The sequence below is a fragment of the Scatophagus argus genome, chromosome 3, assembly GCF_020382885.2.
Source record: "Scatophagus argus isolate fScaArg1 chromosome 3, fScaArg1.pri, whole genome shotgun sequence".
NCBI lineage: Eukaryota > Metazoa > Chordata > Actinopteri > Scatophagidae > Scatophagus > Scatophagus argus.
In genome coordinates, this window is record NC_058495.1 from 2,799,588 (window position 1) to 2,814,291 (window position 14,704).

Here is a 14,704-nt window from a genome sequence, read left to right on the forward strand (position 1 = left end):
AACACCATGTTTCATATGAGTCAGATCAGCTGAAAACATTTTCGATTTGCATTTGAGAGGCTGGAAGTTGACTAAAGCAACTGATAGATTCTAAAAAGCGTCTCATCCAATCAGCCATTAACACTAATTATCACTAATCATTTAACATGGGAACTCATAAGGACAAACACCAAGCAGCTCTGGCTTTTTCCATCGATTTTCCAAGCTCAGTGTGTGTGGAGGGGCAGCCTGGCAGTTGCCTGTCCTGCAGACACCAGGCTCATCCACTCTGCCAAGTCCACAGACACTCCAGCAGCAGGCAGTGTCTCCAGAAGAGTGCTGTATCATGACAATCATTGGCCGTTTGATTATACAAATCAATTGCAAGTAAAAGACACAGACACAACCTAGCCAATCAGAGGCAGAGGAGGGCAGGTCTTACCAGAAAATCCACGATAACACAGGGAGAGGGCCAGTTCAGGATCTGTTCCGAATCCTTTCAAGCTGGTCTGGCTGAGTGGTCAGATGATGGACGGTGACTTCCAGGTTCTGTATTTAATGCAGTACTTCCACCTCCTTTACCAATGCTGATGAGTGTGCTTCTTTTGTATACTGCCATAATGTGAAACATAAAGTAATCCAGTGATTTTAATTGGCTAATGCATTACTCAACTTGCGTGAGAAAATATAAAGATGGACTCGGTGGATGCTTGCCATAAATCATTTCATCTGATGTTGACCCAGCGACAGGCATTAAGGCATTAACAATGTAAATATTAGCCATTATTCTTGTCAAGGTTGCCATTTGCATACAGAGGCAGTATTAAACTGGTTCATAACCAGTTAAAAGTTCCTGGTAGTGCATTTGAGTTTTTCAAATGTAACTTGTCAAAACTGTTTGATGTACAGGGGTCAAGGCAGAAATGTGAAATAAAACCAAAACTGTCTGCATAACTAGATAGTGTTAACCCCAACACAAGGGTCACATGGTGAGTGCAAGGGGTTGCAAGGCAATTACCTGGGTAGGCTACAGTAAAGATTTTACTTCTGATTTCTCCTTTCTAATTTCTCTCAGTTCCCGCCTTGTTCCTTATGAAACACCATGTGGTTTCATTACTGTCCATGGAACCTAATTACTTTGGTGATCTACTTTTGGTGATACTTTGTTGAACTTTTTGCTTGTTCCACAAAACATCTGTTTAATAAATTGACCAAAAAAAAAGTTTGTACAGACATTCACGATTCCCTGGCAATGAATTTTAATGACTTTGGTGATTATCAGATTTTTATTTTATCATCATCATCTACCACCAGGTCAGAATTTGCTCTGATGAAATATTTGTACAGGAGGCAGAGCGGTTGGTGGTTGGATCCTCAGCCCTGCAGTTTCCACGTCTTTGGGCAAAATGCTTTACCCCAAATTGTTCCTGATGGCTCCACTGATATGCATGTGTTTGTGTGAATGGTTATTGCTCCTGATTAGCAGGTGGCACCACATATGGTAGTCTCTGGCATCAGCGTATGTGAACATGTGTTGCTAGCCCATGCTGTAAAGTTCTTTGAGTGATCTAGAAAAGCACTATATAAATGCAGTCTGTTAATCTAATGACATACTGCTTAACCTCAGCTGCATTTTCTGTTAAATACTAATTATCAAGTGTTAGTGTGGAAACATTTAATACAACATACATGTCATGTTAGTATACAACATAATATTTGATGGTGAACATGGTTAACATTATACCTACCGTATTTTCCGGACTATAAGCCGCTACTTTTTTCCCACGCCTTCAACTCTGTGGCCTAAACAACGATGCGGCTAATCTATTGATTAGAGAAGAGGAAGACGCTACTTTTAAGCGTAACTTTTAACAGTCATTTTGCATGTCATGCACATACCGCCATCATGGAAAACACTCAAAAAAATGCATATGATGCAGCTTTTAAGTTAAAAACAATCAAACTGGCTGTCCAAGAAGGAAATAGAGCTGCTGCACGTAAGCTTGGCGTAAATGAATCAATGGTGAGACGTTGGAGACGGCAGCGTGAAGAACTGACGCAATGCAAAAAGACGACAAAAGCTTTCACAGGTAATAAAAGCAGATGACCCGGACTTGAAAACGTATGTCATGTTACAATGTGGACACCTGTGGCTTATTGTCAAGTGTGGCCTATATATGTACAAATATTATTATTTGTTTTAATTTGGTGGGTTCGGCTTATACTCAGGTGCGTTCTGTAGTCCGGAAAATACGGTACTAAATACCAACATGTTTGCTTAATATTTGTGAGTTTCTTAACGTGCTAATATATCAGACCCTACATTAAAGTTGCTTGCCTTAACATTTGGAGATAAAAAAGTTCCTTCTAATTAGACACATTTGTGACGTTAGGTTGATTCTTGCAATCATTGATGAACATGTTATGACGTTAACAGCTCCAAGTTTGCATCCCCATCAAATTCTCAGCTCATTCTCAGCAGATGCAGAGAATGGAAATGCCAGACAGAGTCTGAGACAAAGGATGAATAATATTATGGCCATCAAGGAGATAACAAATCCATATTTTACTTTGACATTTACTCTGAATGTCATTAAAGGAATGAATATATGCCATCTTATTACTAAACTTGGACACCTAAAACGAACGTACACGCACAGATGCACACACACACACACACACTATATCTAGCAACACAGATGCCCATGCTCTCATTGTTGTCAACTCAGATCACAGAGCAATCTTAATTTATTTTCTCAACCTTTGGCTTGGCTGCTGTAGAAACCTGAGTCTTTTATGGGAAGGAAGATATAATAATTACCCAAGACTTCCTCTGAGACGCTGGGCCAAGGCTGCTTTAGTCCTCTCCTTTCTGCCAGTCCACGTATTGGGTTGCTAATGGATTTTACCCACTGATGTACGAGATGGTGGGAACGGTTGTCTGCGGAGGAGCGAGACATTAATATTTACCAGCCTTGAGGGGGTCAAGGTAGAAAGGATCAGGCCATCTTAAATAAAATATGTCACCACCAAAGTGACCACTCCCTCATGCTTTTTCTCCAGTTCTGTCATACCCAGCGCTAAATTTACTGTAGGAGCGCATTTTATTAATCTTCAAGCTGGTTTTGTGCATGACGTTTGTGTAAAACGAGTGCAACCGTCATGGCAGTTTAATGGGAATGGTGTAATCCACTTCATCCCAGGGTACAGGGGATAAATCAATAGCCAATAAAGTTCTGGCTTGGTTGCTTTGTGGGCTGAAACATTAATGCAGAACATTATCAATGTGGTGTCTAGGGGTGTAAAAGCTTTTAGGCAGGATACCTGTGCATATAAAGGTTTCAAAGCCAGGCTTTTAGACTTATGGAAGGGTTAAAAAGCAGTGAACTCTTGTCTTTGTAGATGTACTTGGACCAGATTAAAGTGCTCACCATTACATCCATTATAATGTACAAGGACCTGTGGCAGAGCAGGACATAGAGGTATTATCACTGATACTGGAGAAGATGTGGACAGAACATGTACTGTATAATGTACTGTATTGCAGGGTTAGAGACTGACCCCAGCACAGGAGACAAACATGGTATCTGTGATGTCACCTGTAGTTTTCGTGAAGGGTTTTTTTCAAATTCTAATTTAAATTTTTAAACATGGCAGAGTCTGGGTCTGGGAGGCATGGGATCAACTATCTAAAACACACTGTTAAGTTTGTAATAACATCTTTTATTTATGCTGCTTAAATGTCCCACCATATTTGCTGCAGTAGCATTACCATGCCCATGAAACATATCATAAAATTATGTGAAAAACGCACCCTTTAAATAGTAGGAAAAACACTGTGCCATCAACTATAGACTTTAGAGCAGGTTTTGTGAGCCAGTGGCACAATTGCTTCTTGCAGCCTCAAGATAGCAATGTGCCAACAATGTTCCTGACCCTGCAAGTTTTGCTACTTGCATAATGTGGATGTCAGTTTGAAGGAAGTAATGACACCACTCTGCATTGGATGGAAGCAAAGACAAAAAGTATGTTGTATGTTTTGTGTATTATTGACGTGGTCGCTGTAACACTGCAATTACCAGTTTGGATTAATCTCCTCATCGTCCTTCTCTGGATGTCCTCTCTGGCTTTATGCCACACTCTAACCTACATACAAGTGAACAAAGGCATTATGAGTCCAGGTCTTTGCAGTAGCAGTGGTGTTGCTCAGCATGCACACAGTCCTCTGGACTTTAAGTCTCAGGGAAGACAGTGGATATGAGGAAACAGCACCAAGTTGGCCTTGAAAGCTGTTCGATTGACATTAAGAGAGCTACCGAATTGAAGGGAAGCAGTAATGGGGTCACAATCTGAGACGGAGTTGTAGGGCTACACCACACAGGTGGACATCTTGGGAGCTGGACAGACACGGAACTCCAGCTAGATTGTTTTTTCGCTGTGGTCAACAGACAGGCATTCCACGAGCAGGGAGGTGAAACCAGAAGCGGTGCCACCTCTGAAGCTGTGGAAAACCAGCTTAACCTTGAAATGACAATGAGAGAGAGCTTGTGTACAGAATTGGGCTGGTTTGGATTAGTATTCTTCTACTGTATTGTTCTATTACTCCAAGTACTTCTCTCTGTCTTCAAGCATCCTGATCATGTGAGTAGAGCCAAAGTAAAGCCTTTTGGCATGGCTTCAGATAAAAAAGCTTGTGTATTAATTTTTGGCATTATTATTTGTCCTCATGTCAGCTGTATAAACCTGCCTGAGTTCACATTTAGGCTGAATAACATTACAAACATTGGCATCCTTTCAAAGATCACAAGACAGTTTTCACCTCCCTTAATCCGGATGCATCTATAAACATTTAATGTAACTTAGCAATTTTTCAGGTGTTGATGTTTTCTTAATGTCAAACATATGCAGTTCAAACATATGCCAATTATATCTAATCTGAATTTACTTGCTGAAAAAGTAAGTAAGAACAAGTGTATGGTTCATTTACAGCAACAGATCAAGATAAGAAAACCGCTGAGTAATAAAGAACATAATGCAGTGAGCTAATGCAATGAGCTCACTTTTGTTTCTCAGTGGTATGCAGACATCTGATGCTGTAAGAATAATTGAGTAATTACTGCAGGCAGCATACCTGCAACAATTTGAAATTTAGAGCGGTGGTGTTGAGGTCAAACATATGTTTGACATACCACTGCCCCCAAGTGACAAAAGTGAGAGGAGCAGCAAGGTAATCTGTACAGTCAAAGCATTTCAGATCTTCTACGTGACATCCAAGCCTCTACATCGCCCATGTCAAACATCTAACATGACCGATCTGCCTAAGATAACTATTCCACAAACCAGGTTGATACTCCCCAAGATAGCACTATGCTTTTTGCATTAGCCAAACTACACAAACAGAACAATCTGCACTATTAAAAATGTTCTTTCTTATGAGTAACAAATGTATGAACCTACTAAAGTGCAAACAATAGTCCAGTAAAAGAACAAACTATGTTTATATTAAGACACATAGATCAGAGACCATTCCCAGAGACCAGGGAATGCATGTCTTTTTAATACACCTCTCCTTCATCCCCCTTTTCTCTGAGACTATCACCTCCAGCCTCCTCATTGTCCTTCTCTGGAGCCACCATGTCTTCTCTGGCTTTAACTCTTCAGGTTAGTGTAAGTGGAACTCTCAATATTGAGGTTCCTACAGCAGGTACATCAGATGGAGTTGTTATGCCCCATGAAGGCAGGCTCCAGGGTGGTATGCATGGTCACAATGGAGTTGTAGGGCTACACCACACAGGTGGACATCTTGGGAGCTGGACAGACAGGGAATTCCAGCTAGATTTTTTTTCGTTGTGGTCAACAGACAGGCATTCCATGAACAGGGAGGTGAAACCAGAAGCAGTGCCACCTCTGAAGCTGTGGAAAACCAGCTTAACCTTGAAATGACAATGAGAGAGAGCTTGTGTACAGAACTGGACTGGTTTAACTGCCAGTAAGAGAGCAGACTGAGAGAAGGCAATTTAGCATTGGTTTCAGTATTTGGAAATTATAGTTGTTGCTTGGTGGAAATCAGATGTAATTATCAAACAGTGCTTCAAAATGAGAAGCCAGAAGTTCAAAGACAGACAACTGCACTAAGTGACACTAGCAGAAGGCAAAAGCAGCCTACAGGAGAAAGACCGAGGGACACTTCAGCGAGGGGGACCCCCGGCCGGTTTAGCAGGGCATCCAGCATGTCACAAACTTCAAGGGCTCCAAAGATTCAACCACCAGCAACAGCAGTAACCTGGCCGAGGAGCTCAACCATTTCTTTGCACAATTTGATATGACTGAGGCAGAGACTGGGCTCACACCACTGCCATCTATGAACAACCTGGCACTCACCGTGAGCACAGAGGATGTCAGGAGAGTGCTCCATGGTGTGAAGCCCAGGAAGGCAGCTGGTCCCAACAGCATTCCAGGGAGAGTACTGAGGGACTGCATGGAACCAGCTCCGATAAAAATCAGGCACTCAACCCCTCCAAAATAAAGGAACTGGCGATAGACTTCAGGAGGAAGAGGAAGGCTCCTGCCCCTTTTTACATCAAAGGAGTCATGCTGGAAGAGGGTCAGTGATTTCATATTCCTGGAAACATACGCCTCTCAGGACCTCACATGGATAATTAGCACCACTGCCCTTGTAAAAAAAAAAAAAAAAAAGGACAGCGGCGACTGTATTTTTTAAATTCACTGAGTAACGTAAATCTAAGCCAGGAACTGCTGTTGTCTTTCTACAAGTGTTCAGTGGAAAGTGTCACCACCCACGACATTCTGGTGTGGTTCAAAAGCTTCACCATGGCTGACAAAAATGCTCTGGACAAAGTTATAAAGTCAGCCCAGGATGTAATTAGGACACAGACTAACACACTCACTGACTAACACACACAGAGCCAGATGCCTGCATCGTGTCACAAAAACAATCCAGCACTGTTTCCACCCAAGCAACTCTCTGTTCATACTGCTACCCTCTGGGAAGGGCTACCAGTCCATTAAGGCCCACACCTCCAGACATATGAACAGTAATCATCCAAGTGCTTTATGAGAACTCAACTCTGAACAATATTTGGGACTGGGCGATAGATTCTTTCTTTTAATGTCTTATCTTGCCACTTATTTATCCCATTCCTGTTACTTTTATGTTGAGCCTTTTTTTTTGTTGTGTGTTGTTTTGTTTTTTTTTACCATCTTGCACCACAAGGAGATGCATTCTATTCTATTCTATCCCAGCTATGTGTCAGTGTTTTGCAAGCTAGGTTTTGCTATTTTGAAAATCTACTACTGCTACAGCTGTTCAGCCACACACAAGGTCAGATGTAACACTTTTCTTGCTTAGTCATGAAATAACAATTAAATGTTGTATCTGCTTTGAATACATGACATAACTCAGAGATGAACAGAGACCAGGAGGTAGAGAAAAGGAGATAGCTTTACTATAAAGAAGGCGTCGCTAGCAGAAGTTGCAACATCTCATCATACACGCATACATGATGAATATATTTATGCCATTTTCTGTTGAGTATGTACCTTACAAAAGCTGTTATTTTGCGTGCCGAAGCAAGACTTTGACAAGCTGCTCTGTTATACATGGTAAAAACATGAAGATGCGAATGTGTGAGTTCATAAAAAAAGCCAAACAGCATGTGATCGTTCATTAAAAAAAAAAAAATCAATTTGCAAACATCATATGTGCACCTGTAAAATTCTAGACTTTGCAGCATTTTGAAATAAAGAAAAAACACAGAGCTGTCAAACTGCACATTGATATTTTCTTTTGTCCCATGAAAGGTGAGCTGAGGCGATGAACACTAAAAAGAGACGTTCGGCTCTGCGCACCTAAAATCAATTTGCACAAACAAATGGGCAAGAAAGAAAGCACTGTGTATCAGCAAATACGCATAATTCTCTTTTCTTTCTTATATAGCCAGTCTACTTTTCCCCACTGCAATCCACTCAGGGGTGGGGAGAGAGAGAGAAAGGCCTTATGGAGAGAGGGAGTGCAGGTTTCCAGTCCAGATCTTGAAGAAAACAGTCCCACTGAGTCCAGGGAGACAGCTCCGACTTATCTCTCCAAGCTTTTTCTTCTTGTTTTCTTCTGCTTCAGCACAGGGTTCCTGTTGTTGTCAAAATGTCCCACACTAACAACTAACCAACAACGTTAGAGTGAACAATACTGTAAAGCAATGGCATCAGAAAAAAACACCCATCTGATTAAAACTCAGGGGATATTGCTTTGAGTTTCTGCACAAAGACATGAGCGCACACGAGTTTTCGGAAGAGGGAATTAGTCACAGAGGTTGTGTTTTACTGCTATCAGACACTCTCTTTAAAGGTGGGAGACATACCAAGCCAGAACTGTTTTCAAAATGGCCGCCTGTCACAGGGACATATGCTGTGTTCCATTTTAGGGGTTTCCTCCCTCACAGTCGGCAGACTGAAAACATCATAAGGGATCGACAAGATCAGTAACGATTCACAGGCTCTTCCCAAATTTGATCAGTGGACTGCAGGCCAGTTACATATTTATGGTGCATTTAGAGATCCAAATGGACATGAATGTAAACAGCACAAACATGTGATAACTTGACATCTGCACAGAAGGACACAATCGCACGTGGTGTGTATTGTCCCAGTAAATTTTGGGCTGTGGACTCTTGTGGCCTTATGCATGTGATTTAAGTGGCATCAAGGTTGCACAGCCATTGATAGAATGATTTGAGCTTAAGTTTTGGTCTGTGTGAGACTTGACTGGAGGAGCAGACTCAGCTCTGAGTCCTTTCATGTGACCCCTGAAATGGGACTAGCTTTGCAACAATAGCCATGTTAAGTGAACAGCGGGTGAACATGACAAATGTATAATAGTTTAAAAGAGGGGAGTTTGTTCCAATATCTAAGCAAATACATGTTTTTAGGCCTACTAGCAGCTTGTGTGCGACAATGCTACAAATGGAATATTTCAGGAGCACTTACATCTTATTTACATCATAAAGATTCTAACATATTCCTCTCTCACAATAAAAATCCAAACCATCTTCAAACAAGGGACCGATAAACTTGCCAGTCAGTACCATATTTCACAATGTCAAAGCAAATGGCAACATGGAGTGAGGGATGATTCTTGTTACTTTTTCAGAGTGCAAATGTTAGTCAAAGCTACATTACAAAGGTGCATGACAGACCAGAGATGCACCTGTCACATTTGCTTGGTGGATACAAATTTTCGTTTCTTTATCAGATGAAGTATTTTTCTGGGGAAATTTACTTTTAAATATTTACAAAGACAAGAGATTCTTTCAGGACCTACATGTGCACAATATATGTCAAATATATAATAAATAATAGTAATTTTCTGTTTGGTGGAAAAATTATATTACATAAATCTGAATAACAACACAGTAATACAACATGAGTACAAGAAGAGCAGCACAATGGACACAAAAACATTTTATGTATGATGACAGGTGTTTTTTTCTTATTTTGTTTACAGCATAAAAGCCAGCTGTTACAAAAACATCTTGAGCATACTTTTAGGTTTAATGCCTCTGAACAGTAAGATTATGGAGGCATCTTTACACTGTCTATTTCTGTTGTGAAACAACAAAGTAAGTTGGTGAGAAATGTGTATATAACAAATGTTAAACTGAAAAACTAATATATTAATACTATGCACATAATGTTCAAAATAGAAATATAAAATAAATATTTGAAATACAATGTTATGCTCCTAACTGCAGTGAACATTTATTTGATTTTTGATTTAGGGATTAAGAGTGTTGTTAAGTAGCAGGTAACTACAGGTTGAGTGCAGCTATGATACTAATGAGCACTCAGAGAGCATTTAGTATAAAACGAAACCCACTGACTGTCAGTCTGTCAGTGTGCTAAAAGAATGACAAATAAAGCTCGAGGACAAGTGAAATACTGAGCTCACGTACTTCTAAAGTTCTGTTACTCAGTTTTCTTTTTCTTTTGTCCTGTGCAAAAAACTAAAAAGTAAGCCGATGCAATTCATTTCAAAGGTGGCTGTGAATTAAAGGTATATATTTTCATGCTGTATTATATGCAGCCCCTGACAGTGTCTTTTCATCAGTCATTCTCAAAAAATTGATTGCCTTTATAAAAACTAGAGGGAAGGAAAGAGATGTAGATTCCTACATCAGGCTGGCTTCAGACTAAACATGAAGACAGTTTTAGAGGTGGTGCTATTGCATATTAAGTCAACACATGAGAAGACAAAAAAAAAGGGAAGAAAGCAAGAGCGAAAGAAAATCATGAATTCATGTGAGTTCAAACTGAGCAAAACATTTGTGCCTGTTCCAAGGCTTTGTGACTGTAATTCATGAAACAAAGGAGAGAGGTCTGCAGGAAAGAAACAAAAAGAAATGGCGTGTATGTTAGCTAGCTGATAGCCAAAGTCCAGACAATTTGTGAGGTGAAATGTTTGTGAAAATGCACAGAAAAGTTTAGTCAGACCACACCTTGAAGAACCTAACCTGTTGTGCTGCATTCATGTCCCATGTGGAGAGCAGAGATTTCCATGCTTCCAAATTGAAAACATAATAAATCTCAGCTTACAGGAGCGAGAAACTAATTGACTTCCACAATTCTGTTGTTACAACTCACAAAACGGATGTAGAAGTTGTACACAAACCTTTTTTTTTTTTTTTTTTAAGTTTCTTCTTTTACATCATCGTACGTTTTGGTGATCACCATGCTGGATTGAAGTTGCAATATTTGGTTTGGTTAAAGAAAAAAATACCTTTAAGTACCACTTACTTTTCATGTGAGTAACAAATGAGAGACCAAAGTCAACAGAAAAACAGAATCATGGAAGCTTTACAACAGTTAACATTTGAACTGTCAACCAACAGTTGGACTTGAATGCAGCTTTAGCCTACATGCCAACTCTGGAATTCATTGATTCATTCAAACTAGCTTTCCTTTCTGTCCTCTCTGCTCCCATTTCTGTTGTTTCTCTAAGTTACTACCATGCTGTGGTAAATAATATTAATCATTTTTTAGAAATGGGATTCATTAACAACGTACAGTAGCAGAACTTACTGCTTGTGGCAGAAATATTTTTTTCTTGTGGCGGCCATTTTGAACATCTGCACTACAACACTGCATTAGAGGTAAGAAAAACATGTCTACCACTTCATACAAGGCAAAGTGAATAAAAGCACATGATTGAGCCTGCAAGTGGTTCAAAAAAAAAAAAAAAGTGTACTTAGTGTTTACTAACCAGATTTAACCCAAAATGGTGTGGAGGAGGTGATAGTGCATAGTTTTGCAGGGCACTAAAATGTGTGCCATGACTGTATACAGCACTTATTAAGACTCAATGACTCGTCTACCAGCTGTGGAAAAACTGAAATCTTTCTTTGCGTAAATATCAATATGATAAACATATCTGCTGGAATCCTGTTAACTGTGGTGGTTAGAAGCTGATATGTTACAGGATTGGGCAAGTGTGTGTGTAAGGGACCTCATGTGTGTACGTTAGTGGGATGCTACACAGAGGTATGAGGAAGGACAGCATGACACTGAAGAAGTTCTGACCAGAAACGAACCAAAGAAAAATGTTTAAAGAACGCTTGTTGAAGCCTTCAAGTGCTGAGAGCTGCCCGAAGGCACACTTCGAGTCTGTGTGAGTAAAGGGCAGGCAGAGCGCAGAGTAAAACAAGCACTGTCCATTTAGTCCAAACATCACCTCCAGGGGTCAGTTTCTTCCAGCTGGAAACAGAAAGTAAAGGCTTGTGGTCTAATTCCACTCCTGTGTTCCCCTCTTACTATACCTGTAGCAGAAATCCTACAGTTTCCAGACAGGCCCTGCTGCATTTGTTCTGTGTTTAATGTGTTTCATACATTAATATATTCATGTGTGTGTTGGTGTCTGGTGTATGGTGTCGTGGTTTACTGTGCCACCAAGTCCCCCGTGTGCTGCTACAGTGCTATGCTAGGGAGTAGATGGCGTTGACAGGCGAGGTGGCCTCAGAGCTCTCGTTTCCCTCCGTCTCGTCCTTGTCCTTCTTCACCGTGTACTGGCCAATGAAAGAGCCGTCCTCATTGAACTGGCCGTCTCCGCCTTCGCCATAGTCCACCAGACTGTCATCGCTTTCCTTCACGTTGCCGTCCAGCGATGTCTGGCTGCCCTGCAGAGGCTTGTTGTCCTCATCACTGCTGCAGAGGATGAGGAGGAGGAGGGGGAGAGTTAATGGTTAAAATGGGAGTAGGATGTTACAAAATGTCAAGAGTTCGGGACCCTGTCGTCCCCATCAGCACAGGTTAAAAGAGAAAGATGAAAGGTTATGGGAATTACAAATAAATAAATCATGTTCATTCCATATTTTCAGCTTTTCTATTGGCCATTCTTGGCAGAGTGACCGAATATTCGGGTCACTCGGACCTTGTCAGTGTAGTCAGAAGTGTATATTTCTGATTTTCCTTAAAGGATAAGTTTGAATATTTTTAATTCAGTAATAATATAGTGCTCACATGTAATTTGGTAGTTACAGATCTCTGGATTCATTGTTACTGAGCACACTGTGTCATTACTGCACAGAGAGGACAAAATCCATAGTCTTTGTTCTATGAAAGGATGCACTCTTAAGCTATTGATGATCAGTTAATATCAAATTTCAGCCAACATGAATCTCAGTCAATCTAGCTTAGCCAAATCAAGTGGATATATTCTTTCTGGTAGTTGTGTGCAGTTTTATTACTGGTGTTTTGCCCCAGCAAGAAATGGAACTCGTATATTTGGGCAGTTAATACCAATGAAAATTTAGTCAAGGAAAAGATGCCTGTTGATCAGACAGTTAAAAGCTGACTTTGTAGAATATTACATGGTATTGGCTTGTATGTTTCAAAAGCAAACCTGAAAATCACATTCATATAAAACTAATTTGCACTACGTTGTACAGGAAATGCAATTCTGCCTGCAGGAAGCTCCGTACCAGCACAACATTACTGCATCCCAAAAATAAAAAGTTTAGACAGAATTTTCAAAATGATCATTGATATGTTGACATATTTCATTTTTTTTTTTAGTCTTTCACTAACAACTTCATGACATCTGTGCAGTACGAGAACATCATACTTCCTGGCCTGAAAAAATACTGCCACTGAAAGTATTCCAGGCAAAAATTACATTTCCTCCAAAACATATCTGGCAGAGCAAATAAATAAACATACAGCATTTAGTAGGAGGAGTGATTAAACAGACAAATACTGTCCTCAAAATACATAATAATACATTTGCATACACATGCTAAATGGTGGCCATAATCTGACATGAGATCCAAGCATGAAAACTCCATGGCAACTGATTTGTGGAGCTGTCCTGATCTCAGTTCAGAGCATGGCTGCAAGTCTCCTAAGTCTTATTTTAGGGGAATGAGAACTTCATGCACAGGAACACTGAGCTACAGACTAGCATTAGCTTTCTTGTCTCAGATCAAGCCAGCAGCATAACAGCAAGAAATGCATTTGAAGGATGCAAAAGTGAGACACTTTCTGCAGGATTTCTGCTCATGTCTGTGCATTGCATTTCAGGGTTATCAAACACTGTGTGTCCATATTCCCATGGAGAGGACAGAATCTACACTGTAGTTTCTCAGGATCATCATGCTCCATGCTGAAAAAATTTGGAAACCACACAAATCATTTGAGACATTTTAGAAACTATACAATTAGAAGAGTACGAATGGACAGGTACCGATGTAGCACAATCAAAGTCTGACAAAATCAAATCCAGCAAATTCAACTGGTGGTTGAAACCAAAATCTAATATTAATGTCACCCAACAAAACAATCTTTCAGAGCAAGAGACAGTGAGGGAAGCAGAGAAACTATGGATGCTTTCAGAAAACAGGCTGATGTAACAAGGTTAAGAGATGAAAAGATGCTACACATAAATGTAGAAGTGCAAGCACTTTTTAAATCATTTATAGTGGCATCCGAGAGAAAAAAATCATTTGTGAAAGATGTTAAAGACGATATTGTGCAATCTGCAAACGTGAGGACAGTGACACGTTCTCTGTTGTTGTCACTATGATGTTTAGGAACCGATTTAGCTATCACACAGCTTTTAACACACACTCGCTTGGCTAATCAAGAATACTCCCTCTGCTTTTGTTTCCATAAACACGAACAAACCTTAATCACAAAGGTACCCACTCTAAAAATGCTCATTTTAATCTGTTTTGTAACTCTAACAAGCAATGGTGTCCTGCTGATAGGTCTGAAAGGTCTAAATGGATCATTGGCTGTTTTTTTGTACCCATAGCTGCTGTTAGCTAACTGAATAAGATCAAACCCTGGACTGGGACCCAGCTTTGCTTCTGTTGGTTGGTTTGGCGATGGAGGTTAAAGTTAAGAAGTGATTTACAGCGGCTCAGAAGAGGACTGTGAGTTAGAGGACAACAAGGACGACAGGTGTGGACAGAAGAGACGTGATGAGGAGTAACAGCTAGGTCAGTCATCACCAGGGTGGGAAAGCAGCTTGTACAGCTGGAATATTTTCACATCTAACTAGTGATCTAATTAAGGACTGATTTTGATTTAATAAGACAATTGAGCCTTTGTCTTAGTTTGGTAAAAGACAGAGACTTTAATTCAGAAGGTGTATGATTGTATTTTTCTGCTTATCAAGAAAGACAGAAAGAAATTTACTTTCTTGATATTTTGTGAA

General features: G+C 40.2%; 1 protein-coding gene across 14 annotated transcripts in view; it reads right to left on the minus strand.

Annotated features, from left to right (window-relative positions):
• Positions 1–7,423: 7,423 nt before the first annotated feature.
• The window catches only part of nfasca (neurofascin homolog (chicken) a), a 121,293-nt gene continuing 114,012 nt past the window's right edge, over positions 7,424–14,704 (minus strand). For all 14 annotated transcript variants that reach the window (XM_046381333.1, XM_046381340.1, XM_046381380.1 and 11 more), the window contains one exon: positions 7,424–12,192. In XM_046381333.1, the coding sequence (XP_046237289.1) occupies positions 11,964–12,192 (229 nt within the window). In that variant the 3' untranslated portion in view covers positions 7,424–11,963. The remainder of the gene's footprint in view (positions 12,193–14,704) is intronic.